The 27,222-nt window shown below is 56.6% G+C and overlaps 1 protein-coding gene across 1 annotated transcript; it reads left to right on the top strand.

Moving 5' to 3' along the window:
- The first annotated feature begins 307 nt into the window (after positions 1-307).
- On the top strand, positions 308-25,916 carry CDK18 (cyclin dependent kinase 18). The gene is made up of 16 exons (XM_061187426.1): positions 308-558; positions 16,458-16,608; positions 16,809-16,948; positions 17,515-17,640; positions 18,473-18,529; positions 19,357-19,471; positions 19,659-19,753; positions 19,980-20,042; positions 20,518-20,641; positions 20,757-20,877; positions 21,863-21,960; positions 22,185-22,290; positions 22,420-22,462; positions 23,136-23,226; positions 23,553-23,630; positions 24,312-25,916. The coding sequence occupies exons 2-16, from the start codon at positions 16,485-16,487 to the stop codon at positions 24,344-24,346; spliced, it is 1,416 nt and encodes a 471-aa protein (XP_061043409.1). The 5' UTR covers positions 308-558; positions 16,458-16,484; the 3' UTR covers positions 24,347-25,916.
- Positions 25,917-27,222: the final 1,306 nt, after the last annotated feature.

Raw genomic sequence — 27,222 nt, 5'->3', positions numbered from 1 at the left:
GGAAGGGCTACACCTAGGGATGGACACTCAGCAAATCACCCCGTGACCTGGCCCCAGTCCTGGGTGAGCCCGGACGGCCTCATCCCCTAGTGAAGGCTCTCAGGGCCAGTCCCAGAGGGCTGGTAGAAGCCAGGCCTAGGAACGAAACCGGAAGAGGCACTTGGACCCTGGTTCCCAGAGTGGGAGAAAGGGGTGGGCACCCGGGCAGAGGGAGCCCTGGGGATTGGCAGCGGCTGTGGGCAGGGCAGGAGGGACAGGGGAGGAGTCAGCTTGTACGTGTGAAAAACTCTGGCGGGGGCCGGGCTCTTCCCTTCCTCCTCCTCCTCCCCCTCCCTGCTCTTCCCCACCTTCCTCCACCCCTTCCCTTCCCCTCCCCTTCTCCCTCCTCCTCCTCCTCTTCTAGCTCAGGTTGCAGCTTCTCTGGGGAGCCGCTCACCTTTCCGGAGCTGGGGAAGCCGCCCCGAGCCCGGGCAGGGACCCCAGCAGGGCGCCCAGACCCGCGGCACCCCGGCCGTCGCGGGCTGGAGCCGGCGCGCCGCGGACCCCAGGACACCCGCGGTGAGTCCCGCGGGCGGCCCGCCGGGGGAGGAAGGGGAGGCCGGAGGAGGGGGCACCGCGGTGCCGGGTGAAAGGAGCAAAGGTAAGCGGAGCGGCTCTTAAAGGCGCCGTTCTGCTTTTGCCCTGGGGCGAGAGGTTGGAGGGAAATACCGGAGCGACATGGGGAGGTCCGAGATCACGAGGCGAGTGGACAAGAGTGTTGGGGGGTGGGCGATGCCCTGCGAAGGCCAGTCCCAGGTTCCAGGTGCTTAGGAGGGAGGACTGTTTTGCCTTCTCAGATCCTCCGCCCACCCCCACCCCACCCCCCGACTCCCGGGAGTCTCCACCGGTACTCACTTTGGCCCCCGGGCTCCTAGGAAGCAAAGTTTTCCACCCCATCGGGAACCAGGCGCTTTCTCACTTCCCTTCCTTCTGGGAAGGGCAAGGGTCAGGAGTCTCTGGTAACGGGAGAATCCGCCAGTGTGGGACCAGATCCCGCCTTGAAGGGCTTTCTGGGCTCCGGTGAACTTTCCAGAGAGGCAGGCTGGGGCTGGGTGGGAGGCCAGGGCCCTGGGGTGAAGGTGGAAGGACAGGACACATGAAGCCCTGCAGGTTCCAGCGCTGAGGGGTGTGGGGGGGGGCTGAGTGGGGGCCTCTGGGAGTTACTGCGCCTCTTCTCTCCCTGCCCACCCGGGAGCCCAAAGGGGCAGTGCCACCTCCCCACCCAGCAGCAGCGGGCAAAGGGTTAACGCAGCGGTGGGAAAGGGTGGGTGGCCTGTTGGGAGATGTGGCTTGAGGATTCTCCTGTCTCGGGGGAGACGATCAGGAATCAGAAATCTGAGGTCCGCTCTGGCTGGAAGCCTCTGTTCTCTCCCTGTTAGGGGCGGGGGTTTCTGGAGCTGTCTGCAGGCCTTGTGGTGGGAGGCCGGTTGTTGAGACAGTAACTGATCTTCTGTGCTTGGGGTCAACGCCCTGCTAGGCACCAGTGACGTCTTTCTGATTCTCTCTGAACCCCTTCCCAACAGCAAGGGTGGGAGAGTTGGGGCTGTGAGGAGTGGGGGTCAGCTTCCCAGAACCTCAGCCCCACCCGCAGCCCGGCCCTCAGCAGTTCCCCAACTGTGTCCTGGGCCCTGTGACTCACTGACACCACCAGCCTGCCCCTCCTGTGTCAGCGCCCTGTGAGATTCGACATGTTCGTGTGGCGTTTTCCACTGGGCATGGGCACACAGCACATTCCCGGACACTGGCCTGAGGGAGTAGAATCCTCGAGGACGAGGATGCCTGGAATGTCTGGCTGACAGACATGGCCTCAGAGATCCCCTACCTTTCCTCTGAATTGGGCAGGGGGCTGGGACCACCTTGCTTAGGGTTGGGGGAAGGCGAAGATGGCCCCAGGCAACACTGGCTCCTGGGTTTGGGTCTGCATCTTGAAGGTGTTCTGGAGAGAGGGTCACCTTGCCACAGCAGAGCTACTGTCTCGGGTTACCCTGCCCCAGTCAACCTCCTGTGCCCCTGAGGAACCTGTGAGGCTGACCTCCCCTAGCCCTGCAACCTCACTGCCCACGGGGACTCTCCCCGCTGGCCGCGCACGCCCACCAGGAGCCTTCATTCTTCCCAGAGTTACTGGGGTTTCCAGAGCCAGAGTAGACTTCAGTAAGTTACATCCGATTTCTGAATGCCTCAGTGTCTACCGTTTATTGATTTTATTTTTGACTGGGCATTTATTATTGATTGGGTGCCAAGTAGTGTGTCAGACAGCTTTATGAAGTAGGTATTATTATCTTCATTTTATGGTGAGGAAACAAAGACTCTGAGATACCAACCTTCCCAAAATCCACAAAGGTGGGATCCAGCCCACTTCATCTGACCTCAAGGCCCCTGTCTCTTAGTTCCTGCCCCATCAAGGGAGATGCCAGCCTACTCTGGAGTTGTCTGGTTCTATAGCAGTCCTTGGAGAAGGAAGGATGGGGCTGGTGCTGTGAGTAAGGAGGCTCCCTCTTATCCTGTGCCAGGCAGAACCAAGCTTCTCCGTGGATTGCAGGAGAGAGGGTACCCGGTCTGAGGAACAAGTAGGTTTTTGGTCTAAGATCTCATGGGACTGATCGAGCTGCCTGCCTTGGAAGCCTCCCCACCGGGCCTTGAGGAGATAAGCTGCCTTTATGGCTGCATTTGTTTTCTCGACAGACCCAGACTGTCCTCTGCCAAGTTGGCCTTCCTGTGCCCAGGCAAACAAGCCCCATACTATAGGGCAGAGCCTGGCTTGGCTTCTCCCAGCTTCTACTCCAACTGTGCCTCTACTTTCTGGGGTCACCCTGTTTTGGACTTTTGTCCAGCATCTCCATCCATCCCTCTGCAGATTTCTTCTTTCCTTCCCTGAGTTTGAGGCCTAAAGGAGAGGGCCAGCCCAGCTCCTGCAAGTATCAATACCAGCTGTGTGACTTCTCTCTCCCCAGCAAACTCTTGAGCTTCTCCCAGCCTCAGTTTCCTCATCTGTGAAATGGGGATCATAATAAGGAGGGTTGTTGCATGAATTAAATGAAGTAATGCATTGGCACACGGCAAATGCTAAATAACCGGTAGCTGTGTTTGTTATTTGGAAGGGAATTCCTAGTTATTGCACTGTGCCTGGCTTTCAGTAGAGATGGAGGCAGGCTTTCCTAATGCCATCAGGCCGGGCCCTTAGACAGTATCTTTCCTGTTCCTCCAGGTTGGGGAGGAGGGCTCTGTGTAAGAGAATGGCGGGTGGGGTGGGGTACCAATTGGATGAGAACCTGCCAGGAGGGGACCAGGAGCCTGTGCTGTGGGACTGTACCTTCCCCTCTATCCCAGTTTCTAGGATGAGTGAGGTAGGCACTGGGACCTGGAAACCCAACAGCTCCCTTCTCTGAGGGCCTCTGGCAGGGCCTCCTTTCCCTGGGGTAAGAAGACCCTCCCCCAGTACTTAATTAATTGCAGTCCCTGTTCTGCTCTGTTGTCCGGGAGGGAGTGGCTGGCCTGGATCTAGACTCACCTGATTAGCTTCACCCCGTTGGGTGTGAGTCACATTTCTCTTCCCCCATCCACCCTGGACCCTTTGCCCTCCTGGCATTAGCTGCTGAGTAGGCATTTTCCCATCTCCAGGGGGTGGGAGCAAACCAAGGTCTTGTCCTGGTCCCCACAGCGCATGTGTGCGCACACACGGAACCCAGCTCTGAGGCTGGACTCCCGGCAGTTCAGGCAGAGGGTCTGGGACCCAGGATCATGACAGAGCCAGTGGCTGGGCCTAGCAGGAGCTGGCCAGTGGCGCAGCAGCAGACCAGGAAGAGGGAAAGCTGTAGGCGCATCTCAGCCAGACCTCCTGTCTGAAGGAGAGCGCATCTGCTCCTGAAACCTCCACGGTTCTGTCTGCAGAGGAGGAGCAATGAGAAAGCGGGTGTGAGAATTGCCTTTGAACTGAAAAGGGTCTTGAGGCTTCCGGACAGCATGAATGACCCTGGTGAGACAGGACACCCTGGTCTTGGAGACATTGGCCCGAACTTTTGAAGGGACAGTGGTGAGACCCTCTTTCTTGGAACTCTGGATAATGGTTTCACCCTGTGCTCCCACCCCACCCTTCCAACATTAAATAAAGTCTTCCCTGGAAATAGAGGGGTCAGTGTAGATAGCATGACGCGACAATGGCCAGCTGGTGCGTTCATCATTTTTGTGTGTGGAGTGTCTCCTGCTCACCGTGGGTGGGGGCAGTGTACGGACTCCAGGGTCAGTGCAAATCCTGCCGCTGTCGCTCAGTAAGTGGTTGCCTTAGGTGAAGGAACTTGCTCACCCAAGTTTCAGTTTCCTCATTTAGAAAATGGAGAGAGTAATAGTATTACCTCATGTGGTTGTGAGAATTCCAATGAGATAATGTCCACAATATTCCTTGAATTTTGCCCTGCCTGGTGTCATTATCGAGGGTGGTGGCAGACGGAGTTAGTGGCCACATTTGGCAGTTCTCAGGACCCTGGCCGCTCCTTGATCCCTGTAGAAACCAGGGTTCAGGCCCCCAGTTGGGCAGGAAACTCTGTTCTTAAAGCATTTCTACCCTCCCTTACCCTGAGCGCCCTCTCCATTTTATCATTATTGTAGGAAGCTCTGGCAAATCTCCAGAATGATTTTTGTCCTCACACCTTGCTTCCCTAAAGGAGCCTCCCCTTTCCTGCCTTTGGGGATCCCCTCAGGAACTGGGGCTCCTTCTCTCCTCTGGCCCTAGCCACCCAGCAAAGGAGATTCTTGCTGGGTGACCAGGCCCAGGAGGGGACGTGGCTGTCCTTCCCCACATCCTGGCAGGATCCAGTGCCTGGAAGCAGGTAGGTGGTAGGTCCTGCACTGGAGGGTATCACACTCATGACATCAGCGGTGCTGGGTCTCTAGACCCCCTCTGCCAGCAGGGCATAGGCTGAGGCCAGGAAAGGGGGCCCTGAGCCCCTTCCTGTTCCTGGCACGGAGCCCAGCTGGCAGCACCCCTTGCCACGGCTGGGCTGGGTGCCACATTCTGGGCTGACGCCAGACCTGCCTGGCTCCTTCCCTGTGCAAGGCAGCCCTCCAGTGGGCTGCTGATTTCCCTGATAATGGTGCCCGGTGCGGGGAATGCCATCTCCGGCCAGGTCCTTGCCATCCCTTCCAACCCTGGGGGAGCAGAAAGGGCATGGAACTCAAAGTCACAAGCCCTCAGTTCTAGTCTCGGCTCTGCCCCATCAACCCAGTGGCCTTGGGCAGCTCGCTCCCCTTTCTGAGTCTTCCGTTCTTCACCCGAAAAACGAGGACACAGACCAGGAGATTTCTAGAGCTCCGTCCAGGATGGCTGGTTTGTGGTTCCAGCTTTTGCCAATCCTGCTGGCAAGGTGAGCTGTGCTCGGAGACCCCAGGAGGGACTCTGCCTCTGATCCCCCAAACTCTGCAGCACAGGGCCTTCCCCCAGCTGAGGCCAGGGCCACTGGTCCTTGCCACAGCTTCAGTGGGCGAGAAAGGCCTGGAAGACCTCTTCCTTGTCAGATAGGAGGAAAATAAGTACTTCCCAAAGGAGTGGGTGCCGGATTCAAACGCCATGCGGGCACTGATGCCCAAGGGCAAGGCTTGGTGAACCATGGCTCTTGGCCAAATCCAGCCTATATTACTCTGACCCGTGAGCTAAGAATGATTTTTATAGTTTTAAGTAGTTGGGAAAAATTCAAAAGTTGAAAGTAATATTTTGTGACACTTGAAAATTACATAAAATGCGAATTTTCGTGTCCACAGTGAAGGTTTACTGGAACACAGCCACACATTCATTTACATCTTGTCTGTGGGTCCTTTATGGGGATAGAGCTGTATAATGGCAGAGACCATATGGCCACAAAGCCTAAAATACTGACAGTCTGGCCTTTTACAGAAAAGTTTGCCGACCCTGCTCAAGAAAACCATAGTTCTCCCAAGGTTTGCACTATATCGTTCTGGAATCTACCTAAAAATACTTTTTTTTCATTTAAAAAGAAGCGTTACTTCTTCTTTTAACATTAGCAGTGAATGTTCATTATGGAAATATTAGAAGATGCAAATAAGCAAAAAGAAGGTATTAAAATCACCCATAATTCTGCCACCCTGTTATATAACTACTGTTAGCATTTTAACTTAGATCCTTCTGGAATATATATATGTGTGTGTGTGGGGGGGTATATATATACACACACACACACATATCTATATTTATATCCTTCTGGATTATATACAGTGTATTTACATATATTTATATAGTGTACATGTATGACACATGTATATCTAGCACACATACAGCTTTTACAAGTTGTACACAAATGCCCTTTTCATTTAAATACACATCTCAAACTATTTGCTGTCTCGGGGACTGTCCTAGGCCCAGTGGGGTAATTCTATGATCTCAGACCCTAGGGGAATATCTAGAGCGAAATGCCCAGCAGGCAGTTGGGCCTGTGTGTGTGAGGCTCAGGGGCTTGGTGGGGCCAGAGCTGTGGATCTGGGAGTCATCAGCACATGGGTGGTGGTTTCCACCGCAGGAGAGCATGAGGTCACCAGGATGAGTGTAGATGGGGAGGAACAAAGGGCCAAAGAGGGAACTCTCAGGAGCGCCGACATTCAGGGACAGGTAGAGGAAGTAAGTCCACCAGACAAGGGAGGGAGAAAGAAGCAGGAGAACCAGAAGGCTGGGGGAGGGGAAGACAAGCCAAGAGCCTGGGACAGTGCCTGGTGCTGAGTGGGTACTTGTGAAGTGAGAGAGGGTCTAGGAGAAACCAGCGCCACCCCTGAGCTCTGGGTGGTGGGTGCAGCTGATGGGACGTTTAAAGAACAGGTGAACGACTGCAGGATGTTCAGAGGCATCCCAGAGGGGGCCTTGGAGACAGAGAGGAGCAGGGAGGTGGTCCAGGCCGAGGCGGCCGCCTGGGCCCAGCCTGGTGAGAGGGAGGCCATGCTGAGTGTGAGGAAGCCAGCTTGCCCTAAAGGATGGAGAATGTTGGCCAGGGTCCTTCAGAATGTGGGCCTGGCGTTGTTGGGCCAAACTGGTGGCGGTGGAGGGCTGGGAGTGGAGTATAAATAGAAATGTGGTCTGGAGGTGCTGGGAAACCCTCCCCTCCTGCCCTCCCTGCTCATGAGACTGAGCAGTCCCCCGGGATGCCAGAGCTTGAAGGCCCCTGCCATTCTGTTGCTAAAGTTGGACATGGCGAGAAAACCAAAGAGATGTTAACAAAGATCCCATGACAGGTTCTTCAATCTGGACAAGGGAAGGCTGAAGGAGAGGTGACCTGGATGCCTTTATTTCTCCTCCTATTGATTGTATAGAGGATGGTGGGCATCAGCATCTGTCCTTAAGCAAACAGAGAGGAAACAGTTGTGAGCTATTTCCATTGGGATTTAGGAAGAAAGACCTAAGAAGAGGTTCCAGACTCTGGAATTTTAAAAACACTGGGTACTAGGTGAGGGACCTTCCTTGAGGGTCTTTAATGGATGCTGCTAAGAGGAGTGGAAAAGGGTCTTCTCTGTCTGGGAGGTGAGGCAGGCCTGGTCTGGAAGCAGACATGGGAGACAGAGATCTTGCCTGCGCTGGCTCCTTGCTCCAGCCTCTGGTCTGGGATGTTATGCACGGCCAGGACCAGAGCTGACAGAAGGGCACCTTGTCCCATCTTATCACTTAGAAATCCAGAGCCTCCGCAAAGATTACAGGCCAGCCTTAGCTGGGTCTCCAGAAAAGGCTGAAAAGAAAATACCAGAAGATGATATACGTGACTTCATTCCTTGAGCCTCAGGAAGCCAAAAAGAGCAGAGTATCAGCAGGGCTGATGTGGGGCCCACACCAATGGGGCGGGCGGGGGTGGTGGTGGTCAGGAGGGGTCATCTGTAGGGGGTGAGGCCAAGGTCTGAGCCTGGGTAGTGCACCTGACCTGTGAGGCCCTGGAAGTCTGCCCCTAGGGGATGGGAGCCCATGAGGAGGGCCCCAAGGTCTGCCAAGCCCCCTCTCCACAAGCCCTGGAGGCCCCAACTCGGTGCATGTTCAGTTGGTACCTCTCTTTAGGATCGTTTCCATCCCCTGTCCATCCCTCACTGTGCTGTGGCACCTGCCAACCCTGAGGCCTCCACAGACCTCACTGGGGGAGTAGCTGCTCGGCAAGAAGCTGCCCCCTCTGCCCCAGCCCACGCTCCCCCCACTGCCATGGGGAAGAGTTGGCTGGAGAAGGAGGGCTAGGTTACAGATGAGGCTTGGAGTCCAGTGGGCAACTGACAGTCTCCTGGCAGCCCTCTTACCTCCAAATAGCTCCCAGAACCAGGAATTTTCAGCTTTATTAGATTTGCTCACTGATCATTTGAGGGTTTGCTTGGTGCCAGGCCCCATGTCAGGCACATGGGGGTGTAATGATGAGTCAGACCCAGTTTTTGCCCTTAACAAGCCTGCAGGCAAACTAGGTAAACAGACAAGCAAGCAGTTACAGTACAGGGAGCCAATGGTGCTACTTGGGGACATCCAGAATGCCGTGGGAGCACAGACGAGGGGCCCCCACCTGGCTGGGCCAGCAGGGTTTCAGGCTAGAGAGGACATGAGGGGCATCGTAGAAGGCGTCCAGGAAGAGGTCATGCCTGACTTGAGCCTTGAAGATAGGAACACTTTGCTGGCTTTCCCCTTGTCCCTGGCCCACAGGTCCCTGGGTTCCAGTTCCCACTGCGAGCCAGGAGAACCGAGGAGGAAAGATGTCCTAGGGAGTCCAGGGCTGGTTGACGGACCCCCGGACTTGCTCTAGTGTGCCCAGAAAGAGGGCAGGGCCAGGCCATCCCCGTGGGCTCAAGTCCCACCTGCTAAGAGTGGGGCTGGCCTGACAAGGAGAAGATAAACGTAGAAACAGGTCCCTGGCCTGCCTGAGAGCGGAAGGGTCTGCACACAGACCGACAGAGTGTTCTGGGGGTTCAAGGTGCCAAAAGGTCTTTGTCTTCAATGACCCTAATGTTTAAATGTCTATAGAGGAAGGAGGCTTGAACGAGTCATTATGGTGCACTGGCTATGGTCTAATTCAGCCATGTGTTCATTCATTCCACAAACACTGGCTGAGCACCTGGTAGGTTCCTTCCACCATGAGGCGCTGGGGAAGCAGAGCTGCCTGAGACCACGCTCTTGCCATGAAGACATCACCATCTAGTCACGAATGTGCACAGGCTGCTCTGGAAGCATCTCATTTTACCTTTGAGGGAGGACGGGTGGCCACGTGCAGCTTCCCAGGGGAAGCAACACTTGAGTTGAGTTTGGCAGCGGTTTTATCTAGGGAAAAATGAGGAAGGGCATCCCAGGCCAAGTGAAGGTTCATGTGGGCCGTGAGTGTGGTTTACCCTGAGAACGCCAAGTACATTTCATAAAGCTGGACCCCCCAGGGAGGGGTGAGAGCTGAGACAAGGAGGAGACAGGGGTCAAAACACAGGAGGCCTAGTCTTCTGGCCACTGGAGTTTGGACTTTTTCCTGAGGGTGGTGTTAATATTGAAGGATTCAAAATAGGGAAGTGACATCATCAGAAAGCAACTGGGAAAGTTAGGTCTCGCAGCCAGTGGCAATTGGATAGGAGGTTAGGCATTATCCCCATTTAGCAGACAAGGAAACTGAGGCGTGGGTGTCTTCCCAGGTCATAGTGCTAGTAGGTGGGAGAGCTGGGACTTCTTCCATGACTCCAAACTGCAGAGGATTTTGGAGAGCAGGCCTGGGCAGCACGTGGCCCTCACTGTGGGACTTTTGCATCAGGTAGGACGCCGTGGAGGCTAGTGGTGCATTTGTCCAGGACAGGGGCCACCCTGAGCCCCAGACGCTTCGCCTCCTGACCGGCTTCTTGCAGGTTAGTCCTGCTTGCTCCTGGAAGGCCTTCCCCGCCTGCTTCCTGCATTCCAACAGGGGCTGTGAGAATCTTCTCTGAGCTCTGTCCCTGTGTCCAGAGCATCTGTTCGCTGGCAGAGTGGCCACAGGCCTCTCTGTCCCCTTGATTCTGGCCACTCAGAAGGCCCCAGGCTGACAGCGTCTCTCAGCCAGGCCGGAGCTCGCGGAATGAGGTGAGTGAGGAGGGCTCCAGGGCTTCTGCTTCTGCTTCTGCCACTGCCTCTCAGCTCCAGGCAGTCACGCGGTGACTGGCTTCTCCTGAGGTTTGTCGCAAACTAGGGAAACTAAAGCCTCAAGCTGTGCAAGGCAGGGTCAGTTAGAGGATGAAGGAAGAGATGGTATCTGCTGGCTCCCTGCAGGCACAGTTCTACTGGAAGGAGGGAGTGTCTCTGAAGTCTCAGTTCATGACGTCTGCAGACTTGGTCAGCCGTGGCCTCTAGTTGTTTTGAAACCTGCCCAAAGGCCCAGAGTGGCTGAGTGGCTGAGGTGGGGGCAGGAAGTGGGCAGCAGAGAATGTCATAAGGATCGTAGCTGGTGGTCAGCCTTTGGGACCAAGGGTCAGACCCTCTGGGCTTCAGAAAGTGGGCAGTTGGAAGTTACATCCTTCCTCCCCTGTCCCTGAACTCACAGAGACTGAGCGCTTAAAGAAAAGAAAACAAAGCAAAAAGAGGGACTTGAAAAAGTATCTAACGTGCCTGGAATGCAGTAGGTGCTCCATGTGCTGGTGAAACAGCCAGCCAGGCCTGCTGTATGTGACCAGCACTAGGCACAGGAATCAAAGCACCCCTGGTGAGGGAGGCACGAGGAAAGTCCTCACTGTGATCCCGTGGATGATGTACTTTCATGGAGTGTACCCATCAGATGGGCACCCTGCGGTCCTAGGGGATCTGGGAAGCTTCTGAAGACCCAGGACCTGAACTGCATGCTGTGTTGGGGAGTGGGGAGAGCAGAGCCCGAGAGGAACGGGAGGGCAGGTCTTGAAGGACCTTGGGTTGCAGGCTTTATTGTGAATGGGACTTTATTCAGGAGGAAGGCAAAGGGGCTTCTCATAAGAGTTCTCTGAGGAATCTCAGAGCCTGGCTTCCTAGAGGTTAGGAAGTGAAGCTGACCTCCGCCCTCTGCCCCAGTCTGCAGCCAAACTTCTGTGAGAGGGAGGCTGTGGCCCAGCTTCCCTGGATGCTCTGTCCATCTCCTTTTCGGCCTCCATGGTCTCCCGGTCTGGGTCACCCAGGTGTCCCAGCCTAGAGGCAGGTGTTAGTTCTGGGGCCTGGCAGAGGTTGTCCAGGGGGTGGGGAGCAGCAGGCCACCTCTGTACTACCTGGATGATGGGCCCGTGGGCCGGCCTGGCCTGCCCTGTGGATGAGAGCAGTCAGCTAGGAGGCCCAGGTCCCCTGCCCGGCGTGGCCCTGCCAAGTTGCGTCAATAATTGGGGGGACCCCTCCTACCTGGCCTTTCCCTCTCCATCTGGTGGCTCAGGCCTGCCGATTGCCAACCATGTTGCCTGTTCCCTGTTCCTCTTCCGTCCCAAGGCTTCAAAGTGCCTTATGGGCTATAAGAACGTCTGTGAGGGATGTGTTTGATGAGCTTTATATGGGCCTCTTTTCTGGTACATTTTTACATCTGTTCAGGAAGTTGAGAGAAAAAGAAAAGGAGAAAAGAGAGCTAACATTTTCTGGGTGTCTTCCTTGTGTCAGCTCACTCAGCATCCCCACTCAGACATCCACTGGACATGAAACACATGCCTAAAACCCCACTCAGACCTCCAGTCCCGCCATCCCTCATCCCCACAATGGCCGCCCATCCTTCCAGTTGCTCAGGCCAAACCCTTCAGAGTCCTGCTTGACTCCTTTCTCACACGCCATATACAATCTGTCCGCAAATCCCTCTGGCTCCACTTTCAAAATATACCCAGAATCCAGCCACTTCTCCCCACCTCCACTGCTCTACGCTTCCCCCAGCCATCACCTCCTGACCGAGCTCCCTGCTGCAGCCAGAGGGAGCCTATTAAAACCTAAATGGGATCAAATCAGTCATCCCCGCAAACCCTCCCAAATCCCGAGGGGCCCCAACATGATCAGCTCTCTTCTCCAGCCACAGTGCTGTTCCCAGACCGTACCAAACTCACTTCTGCCTCAGGACCTTTGCACCTACTATTCCCTTGCTGACCTGCTTCCCCCAGATCCTGTATGACTAGCTCCCTCCCCAGTGCCTACTCAGAATTTTTCCCAGAAGATGTCACCTTCTCAGGGAAGACTTCCTGACCACCCTGTTTGAAACTGCAACATCCCACCTCTCACACCCCATCCCTCTTTCCTGTTTTATTTTTCTCTGTTGCACTTGTCACCATGTAACATGCCGTATATTTTATTTACTTATTTTCTTTGTTGCCTCTCCCCACCCCCATTAGAGTGTCAGGATTAATGAGGGCAGGATTAATGTCTGTTTTGTTCACAAGTGGATTCTCAGGGTCAACAACAGTGCCTGACACGTAGTAGATGTTCAATAAATAATTGTTGAATGAAAGACTAGAGCCAAAGCTACGAGCGATGGTGTCACTGAATCGCCGTCATCAGCCTGCTAGTGGTAGCACGGGATTGGAAGCTGGGGTTGTCTGACTTTAATTCAGGGTGGCGGTGGAGGAGACCTGCAAGGTAGAAAACTGCACTTACAGCCTAGGCCGCAGGGAGGGGCAGGGTGGGGGAGTTCCAGTTAGGAGAAGAAAGGAGCAATGTGGTCACTGAGTCTGTGTACTTGGCAACAGCCAGGAAATTGCTGCATGATTTTGAGCAAGTCAGTTCCCCTCTGGGAGCCACGTTGTCCTCCAGGGGCGAGCCAGGGAGGGTTAGAATGGTGGCTCTGTGAGTGCCCGCTCCTGCTAACACTCCAGGAGTCCAGCACTTTCTCGTAGGGCGCACAGTGGCCTCTGGGCAAGTGTCAGTTTCCCCTCGGCCTGGCTCCTCCTTCCTCCTGTGCTACCTGCTTCTCTGGCACCAGCAGGAAGTGCTGGGCTGGCTGGTATGTGCCCAGGAGGAGGCGATGGGAGGTAGGCCGAGAACTTTAAGGACTCACCTGGGCAGAAGGGAAGGCCTGGTTGGGGGTCTGCCTGCCCACCCCTGCAGCTCCTGAGGGGGACTTCTCCTTCAGCATCCCCCCACCCCACCCGGCCAGGCCAGCGTCCTTGGACACCCGTCTCCCTCTTCCCCTGGCACCAGTTGCCCGGGGACAGCCCCAGATGGCTCCCTGGCCCTGGGGACAAAGGCCACACTGTGCCCAACCCTGGGCTGGCTTCAGGCTGGGTCACACTGAGCCCTTCTATTCCCAGATGGGGGTGAGGGGCAGACGGCACGAAGGTAACAGGCCTTCTTCCTGTCGCCCTTCCCCCCTGACCCTCAAATCTGAGGAACTGACTCTCCAAAGAAAGAAGTCACAGAGGCATCTTGTGTCCTGAGGTAGGGAACAACAGACCATTCACTGCCCAGCCTGCCCTGTCACACCCAGACCCTGCCGGGTTCAAGGCCCCAATTGTCCCCATCCGAGGGCAGCGTCCACTCTGCGTGGTCACCACCCCTGCCGCCTGCTCCCCTGCCACCCTCAGGAAGTCCATCCCTACATCTGACCGCCATCGCTCCTGCTACAGTGACAGCCACTTCCTCTCAGTCTCTTCTCAGGCCGGGTGCAGAGCAGCTGGTTCCCATCGTCCGCATTGCTTGGCTCCACATTCCTGCTCAAGTGAGCCGTCCCCAGTTTCACCGTCCACCTGCTTCCTGGTCCCACTGGTGTCTCCTTGCTGCTAACAAGGAGGGCAGGTGCAGTTCAGGCTGCTTCTCCTTTGTCTTGTAGAGATTGGGGGCCTCCCTCGCAGAAGGCTTTTGATGAGCTCCCCTCTCCCTCCCCTCCAGGCAAATGCAAGGGCGTGAGATATGTGGCAGCTACTGGTGGATTCCTGAGCCACAAACCCAATGTGCCATCCCATAAATCCCAGACTGTAGGATGGCTTTATGGGGAGGCCTGTTTTTAGAAGAGGGCGTGACTGGCCCCTCTTGGCAGAGCCCAGACCTCAGGGAGCCAAGTGCCCAGTCGCCCCACCCCCTAGGATGACCATGACTGAGCTTGGGGCATCGGTTTGTGCAGGGCAGACATTTTCTCCCCTTCTGGTGGGTCTCCTGCTCCACTCAGCATTCCTCCGCCTTCCTGTGCCTCCGCAGCTTCGAGGATTCCTCATCTCAGCACATTAGTGCAATCTGGAAACCTGGGCAGATAACCATCCCTTACCTAGACCTCAGGTGCTTCCCAACCATGGCTCCAGTGTTCAGATCATTGGGCATGGGTTTTATTCATTTGTTTGTTTGTTTTTGGCCACCCCATGCAACTTGTGGGATGGGGGATGATTTTAAAAAATGAATTTTCCCAGGCACCATCCTCAGAGCCTCAGTTCCAGAATCTGAGGGCGAAGCCCAGGAATTTGAATGTTTCCCAATACTCCCTGCTGATGCTGATGTTCAGCCAACTTGTAAACAGTTGATCTGTACAATGGGGACATCTCCACTCTCCTGTCGTGTGGGAAATATGAGTCAACAGGCAGGGCGTGTCGAGGTCCTCTTGTCACTGGAGCCTACACGCTGCCACATCATGAAGCCCCCCTATGGCCCCCCCATCCCCGGCTGGCTGCGCACAGGAGTGAGGTGGGTGGAAGCCTCTGGGAGCTTCCTGTCCATGAGAATCCTGCAGACGACAGGCCCGGACACCGCACAGAGCCAGGAGGAGTGGCTGAGGTTGACTGGCAGGAATGAGCTTGGAGATGGAGAAGTAAGAAAGTTACAGGCTGGTGGGCTTTGCAAGGAAGCTGGAAGAAGAAGAGCTTTCAGCTACCTTCTCATCAAAGGAGGCCTCACAGCCCCCAGGTTCCTTGAGAAGAGGGACCAGGCTTTACTCACCAGTAACCCCAGTGCCTAGTGTAATGCTTGGCACTTCATTTGTTGAGCCGAACTGAGTGAGACTTCATAGCCCACTGACAGAGATAGGTTCGGCTGGCAGTGCAGACCCAACGCCTGTACTCTGAGAGGTGCCAGCCTGACGAAAGAGTGCCTGGCAATACCCAGTCTCTGGGCTCAGAGGAGCTGGAGGGCCACAACTTAGCTGCATTTGGGGGCAGCCAGGGAAAGGACCCTTTCCAGGCTGGCTGAGTACAGAAGGATGTGATCCATAAACAAAGTAAACATGTTACTGACCCATAATCCCTTAAACCAGGATTCAGGAGGGGCCTGGTTGCCTTGGCAACTGGTTACTGGCCAGTGACAGTGCTGAGAGCATCCTCTGGAAATGGGCTGTGCTTGGTGCATGGGTAAAAGCTGGGAGAGGGTGCAGGGTGGCCCCCTCCCATCACAGGGCTAGCCCTGATGGCTTCATGGCAGGCGTGGGTGGGGGCCCTTGTGAGGCCTCTTGATCCCAGCCCCACTGTAGCTGAGGGAGAAGGAGGCAGAGTAGAAATGAGGGGGTGGCCACACTGGGAGCTTATGAAACCATGGAGGGGAGGGGAGGGGAAGGGGGGAAAGGGAAGGGAAGGCATGACAGCCCCACTCTGAGTTTTCAGGGCAGAACAGAGAAGGAAGGGTCTATGGGAAGAAGCAGTTGCACAAGTCTCATTGGGACGCCAGCGGGTGTCCCCTCACTCAGGGGGCAAGAGGGCTGAGGAGCTGCAGGGAGGGAACCTCTTCTCGCTGGGGAAGGGGCCCTGGGGTGAGCAGAGCAGCCCACCCCTCTCCTTCATCATGTTCTCTGCAGTAGACACCCTGCCTGCTGGGGTTCTGGTGCGGAAGGGGCCGGCAGTGCTCAGCCTCCCCTCCCTGGGGGCCCTGTCTGTTTCCGGTAGATTTCTGTCTTTCCCTTGAGACATTCAACTGCTCCTGACCTCCCATATTTCAGCAGGAGGGATGGGGCTGGGCCAGCTCAGATGTATACATCCTCTCCCTTGTCCCTTTCCTCTCTTTTCCTGTCTCCTGGGGATCCAGGACAAGCCAGAGAGGGACTCCCAGGTGTCAATATTAGGATGAAGTGGGGTTTGGACCAGACTGCGTTACAAGGGTGTAGGCTAAGCTATGTTCAGCTTATGGGCATCAATCAGTAAGGCTTACTGGCTGTTGACATATTCAGCCTCCTCCATGCAAGTTGATAAAGAGCTGCTGGCCCTAGGGCCACCCGCTTCTGGTGTCTTCCCTGCCACCCCTGGCCTCCTTCCAGAACTCTCTAGACCTCCAGCAGCTAAAAGGTTACCATCTGGCCCTGGGGAGGCCTTCAGGATCCTATTGGCACATCAAGCTGCTATTATGAGCAGTACTTTGCTGTGCTTCCTTAATATTCCCTGTGAATATCTCCCCAGGGACAGGGAATCCTGGGGGGATGAGATTCCCAAGGAGGAAGAGGGTTAGGAAGATGCAACCCTGGCCCCTGAGTGCGGGGCGACAGAGCTTGATGGGAAGACCCAGAATTCACATTTGGTGTCGACTGGACCCATTGCCGTGTTCTCACCCGCTCTTCTCACTTCTGTCCCAGGACCCTGCGGCCTGCTGCCTGCTGATCATGAACAAAATGAAGAACTTTAAGCGTCGCTTCTCCCTGTCAGTGCCCCGCACCGAGACCATCGAGGAGTCCTTGGCCGAGTTCACAGAGCAGTTCAACCAGCTCCACAACCGGCGCAATGAGGGTGAGGGGTCTGGGGCCCTTCCCCCGCCCCTCCCCACCCGGCATCCCCCCCGCCCCTCCCCACCCTCCCTGACACACCGTGACACACAGCACGGCTGGCCTTGGGGCTGGCCTTGGTCCGGGAAGGGCAGAGTGAAGTCTCCTCCCCACCCCTGTGCCGGGGCAGAGGCAGGGAGGGTGGCTGATGCCTCTCCCTTTCAGGCCTGCAGCTCCGTCCTCTGGACAGAGACCCCCAGCCAGAGTCCAGCACCTTCTCCCCCGCAGACAGAGGGGAGGACCCCGGGCAGCTGTCCCCTGGCATGCAGTACCGGCGGCAGAACCAGCGCCGCTTCTCCATGGAGGTGAGGGGCTCCAGGCTCTACGACACATCCGCAAATGTATGCCAAGGAAGGTGGTTGCCTTGGAGCCAGACTTCATGGGTTCAAATCCCGGCTCTGCCATTGATTAGCTCTGTGACCTTGAGCAGGCTACGCAACCTCTATGTACCACAGTTTTCTTGTGTTAAAATGGTCATCGAGAAGATTAAATGAGAATATATGCCACGTGCTCAGGACATTCCTGGTACGTAGCAAGGGCGAGACAATTTGACTATTGGTCTTATGACCCACATACATGTGCCCAAGTGTGTGAAAAATATGCTTGCAGAATCGCAGTGTCTGCAGGAATCTGATTCTACAGATGGTGACTCTGAGGTCCAGAGAGGGAAAGGGACCTCCTAAGGTCACACAGCAACCCCTGGATGTTCATGTATGTCTCAGCACATCTTTGAAGCCTCACAGCCTCACAGTTCAGTCCTGCTGGGGTTGTTCACAGGGAAAGCCAGGCCCAGGGCCAGAGGTGAGGGTCCCACAGCCCTAGCTACCCTGGAGCAAACACTGGCACCCCTGTCTCATCCTGGCCACTGCAGGACATCAGTAAGAGGCTCTCTCTGCCCATGGACATCCGTCTGCCCCAGGAATTCCTCCAGAAGCTGCAGCTGGAGAGCCCAGACCTGCCCAAACCTCTCACCCGAATGTCCCGCCGTGCCTCCCTGGTGAGTCCCAAGAGGGTCAGAGGTCGCCTGGGTGGAACACCCTCTCCCCTGCAAGACATCAGTCCTGGTTTTGCCTGTCCTAGCTGAGGCCTGCAGCAATTTCCAAGGAGGTTTCTGGGCCTCTGGCGCCACCTGCTGGCCGAGAGGATTCCCATCGCTGGTGCTCTTGGTCAACCTCCATTCCCTAGTTGAGCCCCACCAGTGCTGGAGCTGAGCTCCAAGCCCCCTCTGGGTTCCAGAGTCTTCACCAGGGTGAGGTCAATAAACCAGCTGGCCCGTGTTTCCAAGTCTTGGCTGCCTATCAGATTTCCCTGGGAGCATCTTACAAAACACAGATTCTGGTCTCCAGTCCAGATACCTACAGAATCAAACTCTGGGTGGTGGGGCCCAGGAATCTGTATTGTTAAGGGTTGGGTACTACTGAGCTGGAGCAAGTGTGCTGATGAGAGAGGCTGTAGGGAGGTGGGTTCTGAACTGGACCCCCAAGGTACAGTGGAGAAAAAGGCACAGTTCCTGCCCTTGAGGGGCTTCTGAGCAGGATGGAGACAGACAGGTGATAAAGGCCTGTGGCAATCCCAGGACTACAACCCTGGGCTCTGCACCCGCCACTGCCACGGGAGAAAGAAACTCACACTTCCAAGGCCTCCCTCCTTTATCACAGGGACAGAGAGAAGTGGAGAGGGAGGATTTGGGGCTGCCCTCACCCTGCTAGCCTCAGACCCCCTGGGGGTCTCATTCCCTTTCCACCTGGAGGCTGGGGGTGGGGAGGTGTACTCTATGTGGGACTGCTGGGGCCTTCAAGCTCACAGGACCCTATGTCTCTCCCTCTCAGTCAGATATCGGCTTTGGGAAACTGGAAACATACGTGAAACTGGACAAACTGGGGGAGGTAAGAGGCTGGGTTGGGTGTTCTCCAGGCCGCCAGGCGGGATGGCTAGGAGGAGGAACAGGGTCTCCCCCAGCCTTCCCCAATCTGCGGTCACGCTACCCCTGTCCCACAGATCTTGCCATGCAGTCTGGCCCAGCCTTTGGCAGGTGTTAAGGTGGGCCCAGGTCCTGGAGGAGGGCATGAGGATGAAGTGGCTGATGGGCTCTGGGGCAGAATCCAGTCTTTCTTTTCCTGCAAATATTTCTTGTCTGGGATCAAATCCCAACTCCTCCGTTTACCAGCTCCGTGGCCTGGTGTGAGCTATGTGACCTCCCTCTGTGCCTTGGTTTCTTCCTCTGTCAAATGGAGATCCCTAATTGTTCTACCTCATAGGGTGTTGTGAGGACTGAGTAGGTCACTATAAGCTTTTGTGCTGTGTAATTATTAGCTATTTCCGTAAACACTGTGCTGGGCTTTGTGTTCCAGGCTGGGGGTGGGCAGTGGTTTACAGAGAGGAGGAGGATGTGGCCCTTTCCTTCCAGGAACCCAGAGGAGACCTATATGTAAACATCAACAGAACATAAGGAAGAACAAAACTGGTGTTATAATAGAGGGACACCTTGCCTGCTGGGGGCTTACAGGAAGGACAGTTCCTTCTGACCGGGAAGGAGTTAGGGACAGCTTCACAGAGAAGTGGGCTTTGGAAGAAACAGAATTTCAGTGAAGGGGGGGTAGGGAAGGGCGGTCCTGCCAAAGTCACGGCCCAAGCAGAGGCACGAAGAGGAGGACGTTGGACAGAGGAGAGCGGGGCCTGAATGTGGCTGGGCTGCTGGGGTTCTTGTTCCCAGGGAACCTATGCCACAGTCTTCAAAGGGCGCAGCAAACTGACAGAGAACCTCGTGGCCCTGAAGGAGATCCGGCTGGAGCATGAGGAAGGCGCGCCCTGCACTGCCATCCGAGAGGGTACAGCATCCTAGGGTCCTGTAGTCTTGGGGCTCCTGGGAGGAGGGGTTCTTGGCCTGAGCCCTGGTGGCAGCCTGGGGGCCAAGAGTCATTGCTGGAATGGGGACTCCTGAGGCTGATCCCAGGAGGAGAGGGTATGAGGGGCATATGGGGCCTAAGGGACCCAGGCAGGCCTGTCTCCCCATAGTGTCTTTACTGAGGAACCTGAAACATGCCAATATTGTGACCCTGCATGACCTCATCCACACGGAGCGCTCCCTCACCCTGGTGTTTGAGTACCTGGTGAGTTGGGGTAGGGGTGGGGGGGGGAGAGGGTGGGGGTGGCCCAGGCCTTGTTCTGGAATCCGGTTCTCAGATGCTCCCGTGCAGGAATGGCCCAAGGGCCCAGGCTCAGGGGCAGCTCAGAGCCAGGGACCTGTCCCACTCCTCGGCTTGGGCCCTGCCCGGGGAAGGGCTCCTGGCCAGGTGTCAGGTCAGGGCGAGCGCTGAGCCAGGCCCTGTGTTCCAGGACAGTGACCTGAAGCAGTATCTGGACCACTGTGGAAACCTCATGAGCATGCACAACGTCAAGGTAAGAGCCTCCGTGTCATGGACCTCCGCGCTCTAACGCTGAGCGTTAGCTTCCCGATCTGTCAAATGGGAGCATGAGTTACCTGCCAGGGTGAAGAGAGGCTTCTGGGGAAATTCAGAGGGATGAATGACCTCTTCCGTGTGCGTACATCCCCACACAGGCAGGCTTCCTGGCCCAGTGTGGCGCCTCTCAGCTCCCCGGCTGGGGTACTCTCTCCTCCCCCACCCTCCTGCCTCCTCTGTGCACCTGGTGCCCTGCCCTCTGGATGGGATTCCCTGGGGTGGATGGGGCCCGGGATGTGGCTTCCACGCGGGCAGGAGAACCAGGTAGCTCTCCAAGTACCTCACCTCCACCCAGTCTTGTCCCCATCGCCGTCCCAGCCACGGGGAAGAGGCGCAGGGTTCCTCCCTTCCCCCCTCCCCTCCATGGGCCATGCTCCCACCTTGCACTGCTTCCTTTCTTTTCCCTCCCCCAGATTTTCATGTTCCAGCTGCTCCGGGGCCTCGCCTACTGCCACCGCCGCAAGATCCTGCACCGGGACCTGAAACCCCAGAACCTGCTCATCAACGAGAGAGGGGAGCTGAAGCTGGCCGACTTCGGTGAGCGCCAGAGCCCACAGGGCTGGGGCGGGGTGGTGGAGGAATCTGACGCAGTCTCCTCAGGATGTGGGCACTGTCCGGGGTGGGGGCGGTTCAGTGATGGGTCTGTCCCTAGGACTGGCCCGGGCCAAGTCAGTGCCCACGAAGACCTACTCCAATGAGGTGGTGACCCTGTGGTACAGGCCCCCCGACGTGCTGCTGGGGTCCACGGAGTACTCCACCCCCATTGATATGTGGTAAGCAAGCGCTGTGGGACTGGGCGGGGGGTGGGGGGGTGGGGCAGGGGCTTCTGCACCTGCGACTCGCTTTTGCTGCCCCAAGGGCCTCTGCGAAGGACTGTCTAACCTCTTCTGAATAAAAGCCATGTGGCATCCTGTTGAACTGGATGTTAAAGAATTGAGGGCTTCCCTGGTGGTCCAGTGGTTAAGACTCTGTGCTTCCAATGCAGAGGACGCGGGTTCGATCCCTGGTCGGCAAACTAAGACCCCACATGCTACATTGCATGGCCAAAAAATAAAATAAAGAGAAGCAAGTTTACGGGGGGGGAAAAAAAAAGATGCATTAAAAAAAAAAAATAGAATTAAGTCAGAGCTACATTGGGGTTTCCCTGGCTCTAAATAGACTCTCCTAGGCTGTGCTTCTGAAATATTCGCCCAGGGGTACATAGGGGGTTACCAGAGGGTACAGGAGGGCCCCCACAGTAAATATGATGAATCTTACCCAAGCGTCAGTTCTACTGAAAAATTTAGAAGGGATACTTTTTTTCTTAAAATTAACGCACATATGATTCAGTGTAGAAGGAAAAGATGGCCGAACTTTAAAGGTAAAACACAGTTTTCTGATGAATGGCTGCTGTGCCCTACACCAGGGGTTTCCTTGGAGAGTGGATTTGTGGACTCCTCTCTTCCAGAGGGACACATGATGGAAAGTTTGAGACAACACTGCTTGAAGAGCTCCCTCATGGGTGCTGGCTATGCAGACCCAAATCCTATAGAGTGAAAGGGGAGAGATCAAAGCGTCCTAGAGCCCTGAGAAGCCCCCAGAGGGAGGTTGGAGTGGGTGGCTGTGCTGTGCTAGGAGCCTCTGCAGCCCTGGGCCACCCACCCCGGTGCCATGACCCATTTGAGTCACTGTGGCAGGGCATCATGGTGGAGCAGCGCTAGGAAGCGCTGGTGCAAGGAGGTCCAGCCTAACGCCGCCCCTGCCCCTTGCTCCCTGCAGGGGCGTTGGCTGCATCCATTACGAGATGGCCACAGGGAGGCCCCTCTTCCCCGGCTCCACGGTCAAGGAGGAGCTGCACCTCATCTTCCGACTCCTTGGTCAGTCTCCTGCCGCTCCCTCCCTCTCACCACTAGGGGGCGCCGGAACTCTGTCCAGCCCGGGCGCATATCTGGACTGGGAAGAGCAGCTCCCACCGGATCTCTACAGGGCGGGGCCCCCGGTGGACTCAGTCATTCTATGACCCCACCTCCTACCTTGCACCCCTCCAAGTCGCCCTTGGCTCTGGCCTCTCACCCCTCCCCACCCCTTCTCATCTCCCCAGGGACCCCCACGGAAGAGACGTGGCCTGGTGTGATGGCCCTGTCCGAGTTCCGAGCCTACAACTTCCCCCGATACCTGCCCCAGCCGCTCATCAGTCATGCTCCCAGGTAGCCCCTCCTCCCCACTCCTCCTCTCTGCCTGTGGGCCTGGCCGTCCCTCCCGGAGGTGGCTGTGAGCCCCACCCGTCCCACCCCACCCCCATAGACCAGACCTGTGCCAGCTCCTTCCTCCCGCAGGTTGGACACTGATGGCATCAACCTCCTGACCGGCCTCCTCCTGGTGAGTGTGCCCCCACGCCGACCAGGGCCAGGCAGTCAGAGAGCTGAAGCCCCAAGATCCCAGCCCAGCCCTCCGTCCCACCTGCGTGCTGGTGGGCTCAGGAGCCTGAACCGGCTCCCTCACGTACCCTCCACCCACCAGGCCCGAGGGGAGTGCTGGCTTCCACAGACTTCAGAGTGGGTGCACTCCCAACTCAAACCCCAATTCAGACCCTAGCTGTGTAGCTGTGGGCAAGTTACAGAGCTTTTCTGTGGCTCAGTTTCCTCAACTGCAAAGTAGAATGAATCATTCACATTTTGTAAGATGGTCTTGAGGATAAATTGAGGTTATGGAATACACTTAGAATGGTGCCTGTCTTGAATAAGCATACGATAAAAGGTAGTTGTTAGCATTACATGTTAATATTACTATTAAAGCTATGATCTTAGATGCCTCAGCATCTGTATTTCCATCCCAAGAGGAGGTCATTCTCTGAAAGCCCCATTTCTGGTTTTCTCCTGGTGGCTGGAGACCTGAGACCCTGAGTTCTGAGACTGCCTTGGCTTGAGCGGGCAGCTGACCCCAGGGACTTCTCAGGTTAGACTCTGGCCCTTCCCTTCTTGGTCATATAACTTAGCATGGGAATAGCATTGCCCAGAGGGGTCCCTGCAGTCCCCCACCCTCTGCTTTTCAGTACGAATCCAAGAGTCGCGTGTCAGCAGAGGCGGCCCTGAGGCACCCCTACTTCCGGTCTCTGGGGGAGCGTGTGCACCAGCTCGAAGACAGTGAGTGTGTAGGGGAGGTTGGGGGAAGGGGGCAGGGCCACCCCAGAACCAGAGAAAGGGAGCAGCTGGTGTGAGTGGAGGAGCCGGAACAAAGAGGCCAGAGGCCCTGGGTCTAGCTGAGCAGCCTGGCTGCCCCTCCTTGGGTTTTCGTTTGTAACGAGGGGAGGAAACCCTGTGGATCCAAGGTGCTGCCTGAAAGGCCCAGTTAGGTGCTCCTGGGCCAGTCCTAACTAAGGGGGTGCTCGATGGGTGTGGGGACCTCAGGCTTCAGGAGCAGGGCCAGCTCCACTCAGCTCTCTCCCGGCCTTTTCCCTCTCTCACCCCAGCTGCTTCCATCTTCTCCCTGAAGGAGATCCAGCTCCAGAAGGACCCAGGCTACCGGGGCCTGGCCTTTCAGCAGCCAGGTAGGGGCTCGTGCCTCCCCCACCTCCTCCTCTTATTAGAGGAGGCCAGGGCAGGCGGCTCCACCCTCTTGAGGAACAGAGATAGGGCCCAGCAGCCCCTCCTGCCGTGGGAATCGGCGTGGCCTCCCTGACACTGGCCTGTCTTCCGGGGGCCCGTGGGGAGCAGGGAAGGGGCTGGTTTCCCTATCTCCTTGCCAGGCTTCCTCCTCCTGCGTTTCCCTCCTCAACCCCCACCCTAGACAGAACGCTGCATCTGACAGTAGCCCTGATGAAGGTGCACGCTTTTCCTGGTGCATTCTCTCTGCAAATTCTGAGCTCTCTGGCCTCCATCCTGGGAGAACTGTACTTTGTTTCTAGACCAGCTGATGGCCTCAGACATGATAAGTGCTTTCCATGCAGTATCTCATTTAATCCTAAAATACCCCTTGAAATTGATACTATTAGTTAATGCTCCCCATTTCACAGGCAATGAGACTGAGGCTCTGGGAGGCTAAGGTGCAATTTCACATAGCTAGTAAGTAGCAGAGATGGGATTTGAACCCAGGGCTGACCAGCTCCCAAGCACATGCTCTTGCTGGCTCTATCAGAGTAGCTCTGGAGGATGCCCGTCCCTCCTGATCTCAGGTGACCTTCGGCCCAGCCTTCTCCCTGCAGTCCCACATCTTTCCTTCCATTCTCCAGGGCGAGGGAAGAGCCGGCGGCAGAGCATCTTCTGAGCTGTGCCCACCCTGCTGTGGCCCAAGGGACAAGAGGTCACACTGAGCACAACTGTGGCAGGATGGGGCCTGTGTGGCCTCGGAGGACTGAGGAGTGAGGGCTAACGGCCGGTCCAGAAGACCTCTCAGCAGCCCTGCTGGCCACGGCTGTTTCCTCTCCCTTCTTCCCACATGCCTCCCCAGTGGCCTTGTCCTGGACACCAACCCCTCCATCACCTTCCCTGGGGCTGGGCATGAGCTGCTTCCCTGGGAGGAGGTGAGGGGACAGGGAGCGATCTCAGACACTTTCCCACCCTAAAGTTCTCAGACACCAGCATGGAACCCACATGGACAGAAGAATCTAGAGGCTGGGCAGAGCGCTATGCCTTGAACATGGGCACCACCATGCCTCCCCACCCAGGGTACCTGCCTGCCTCAGGTTTGGTCGAGTCCCTTTCAGGCCCCTTGGAGCCCACACGTCTTTCCCCTTTTTCCCCCCTGAGAGCAGGAAGCAACATGGCACCTTGTCTGGGACCCTGGAATCCTGGGTGCCAACGTGTGTGCCAAAGCCCACCCCCACCTGAGGGGCGGGTGTCCCCAGAGCAACAGAGGGAGTCGTAGCCCCACCCCCTCTTCTCATCATCCCCCACTTGTTCCCATTCCCCACTCCTCGCCAGAGGCCCCGTATGCTGCTGGACGCCCAGTTGAGTCCAGCGGTGGCCTGGTCCCGCCAGCTGCACTCCTGCCAGCTCAGCCGGGCCCGCCCGTCTCCCCAGTCTGAATGGGATTGCCTTAAATTGGCAAGTGGTAGAGCACGCACTGCCCTTGGAGCTCTGACCCAAGCTCCTACCTTCCACCCTTTCCCGAGAGTGGCTCCTGCTTATCATCCCTGAGCACTGGTAAGCCAGCCCTGGGCCAGGGGCCTGAGGACGGTACCCAGATATGCAGGGTCACCCTGACACTGGTGCCAGCTCCCTGGGGCTGGCACAGCCTCCCTCGTCCCCTCCTTCCCAGCCCCCGTGGCTCTGTCCTTGCTCCACCCTATCTGGGCACCAGCCTCCCCATGCCCCTGGCCTCCCCAGAGGGCGGTCACCAGAGAGAGAGCACCGCAGTCTGAGGTACAGGAAGGTGGGACAGGACGGGATAGACTTTGATCCCGAGCCCCGAGCCCCAGGGGACTGGGAGTGTTAGGGCCGTGGCCCCGCGAGAAGGCACCCCCCACCATCCCTATGGAGCACACCTATTCTATTCCCAAAGTCTCCTCAACACTTGGCTGAATCTTGGATGGCGAGGCCAAGGGGGGGCCAGGTCCCCTGCACACCCCCCTCAGCCTGAGGAGCAGCCCTGGAGGGTCTTGGCTTCCCCACAAGTCCCTCCACTCCTCCCCCACTGTACTGTGAATGTCCTGTGACTCAGCGCAAAGACAGATAATATATTTAATTCATGTTGTACAGAAAGGAGTGAGCAGTCTCATGCTGAAAAGCTGATTTTGACAGATTGATGCCAAAGATGGAGGACAGAAGGCCCTCTCCGGGCCTTCTGAGTGCAGGTGGGGCTTACTTGTATGTGTATATAAAGTGGAGAGAGAGTTTGGTTTGTGTGTGTGTCCCTGAACCCACCCTGGGCTGTGGGCATGGTGCCCTGCACCCTCCCTGCTGTATTCCGGATGCTGCTGCATTCAGGGCTGGAAGTCAGCTCTGGGTGACCTGGGGTGGGAGCAGAGGAGGCCTGGGGCTCTGTGCTCGGGGTCCCAGCCGTGGCCCAAGTTGGTGCCTGAGGGGTGGGGCCAGCCAGGAGTCCTGGGGAAGGGTCTGGGGTTCTGGCTGCTGTAGCTGACCCTTGTGCTCCCCCAACCAAGTGGCTCTCTGACTTATTAGGGGGGCAGGGAGGAAAGTTCAAGAGAGGGTTGACATGGGGGATGGTCAAGGCCAGGGCAGCAGAACTAGGATACAAACCTCCCTATAATTCTGGCCCAGCAGTAACTGCACAGACCTGACTCCCCTTCCCGCTGCCCAGATGGCCTCTTACCTTGGGTCTGTCCATACCTCCTTTCACACACATCTCCCAGAGTTCTCAGCATCCTGCTGTTTTCCATTTCAGTGTCCAGGTTTGTTCTCCCCAAGGCCACCCTGAGAATGTCAGGCCCCAAACCTCCTGGCCTCACCTGACCAGTGGCCTTATGTCTGGCCATAAGAACTTTCCAGTTTGCTGGCACACTTGAGGAAGCTCATGCTGAGAGGTTGAGTGATGTCCCCCAAGATCATGGAAGTAAAGAGTGGATCAGGGCCTGATTCTCAGCATGGATTCTGCCAGCCTAGACCTCCTCACCTCTCAAAGGCAGCCGGTCACTAAACTGGAGGACAGTGAGGGCAGGGGCCAGGAGACACATTGGTGGGCATCTGAGTCCGGCCTTTTAGTTGAATTTGGGAGGAGGCTAGCCAAGACCTAAGGTTTGCTAAGCTCCCTACTATGTGCCAGGCACTATGCCTCTCATTTAATCCTCACAACAACCCCGTTTCTCCCCACTTTGCAGGTGAGGACAGTAAGAGTCTCAGGGGTTAGAGGACTTGCCTGGGGTCATGTAGCAAATTAGAATCCCAGGTCTGTCTGCCACTCCAGCCCGTGGTCTTCAAAGAGAAGGAGTGAGGAGGGGAGGTGTAGACCAGGCAGAGCCCCAGGAGCCAGAGAAACATACAGCAGGGAAGGCCCCAGAGCAGACACTGCTTTGCTGGAGTGCCTCTTGACACCAGAGACCACCGCTGTATCACAGACAGCAGCGCCCACCAGTTTACAGAGGCTTCTGCCCCTTTAAGAGTCTGGGGGGGCAGGGCAGCTGATCTTGCTCAGCTTCTGTCAGGGAGGTTCACTTGGGTGGGGGGGACTTTGGAGGTCTCTGT

The sequence above is a fragment of the Eubalaena glacialis genome, chromosome 3 (genome assembly GCF_028564815.1).
Source record: "Eubalaena glacialis isolate mEubGla1 chromosome 3, mEubGla1.1.hap2.+ XY, whole genome shotgun sequence".
NCBI classification, from domain to species: domain Eukaryota; kingdom Metazoa; phylum Chordata; class Mammalia; order Artiodactyla; family Balaenidae; genus Eubalaena; species Eubalaena glacialis.
The sequence above is the reverse complement of the archived record's forward strand: the minus strand, read 5'-3'. Positions and strand labels throughout refer to the sequence as shown.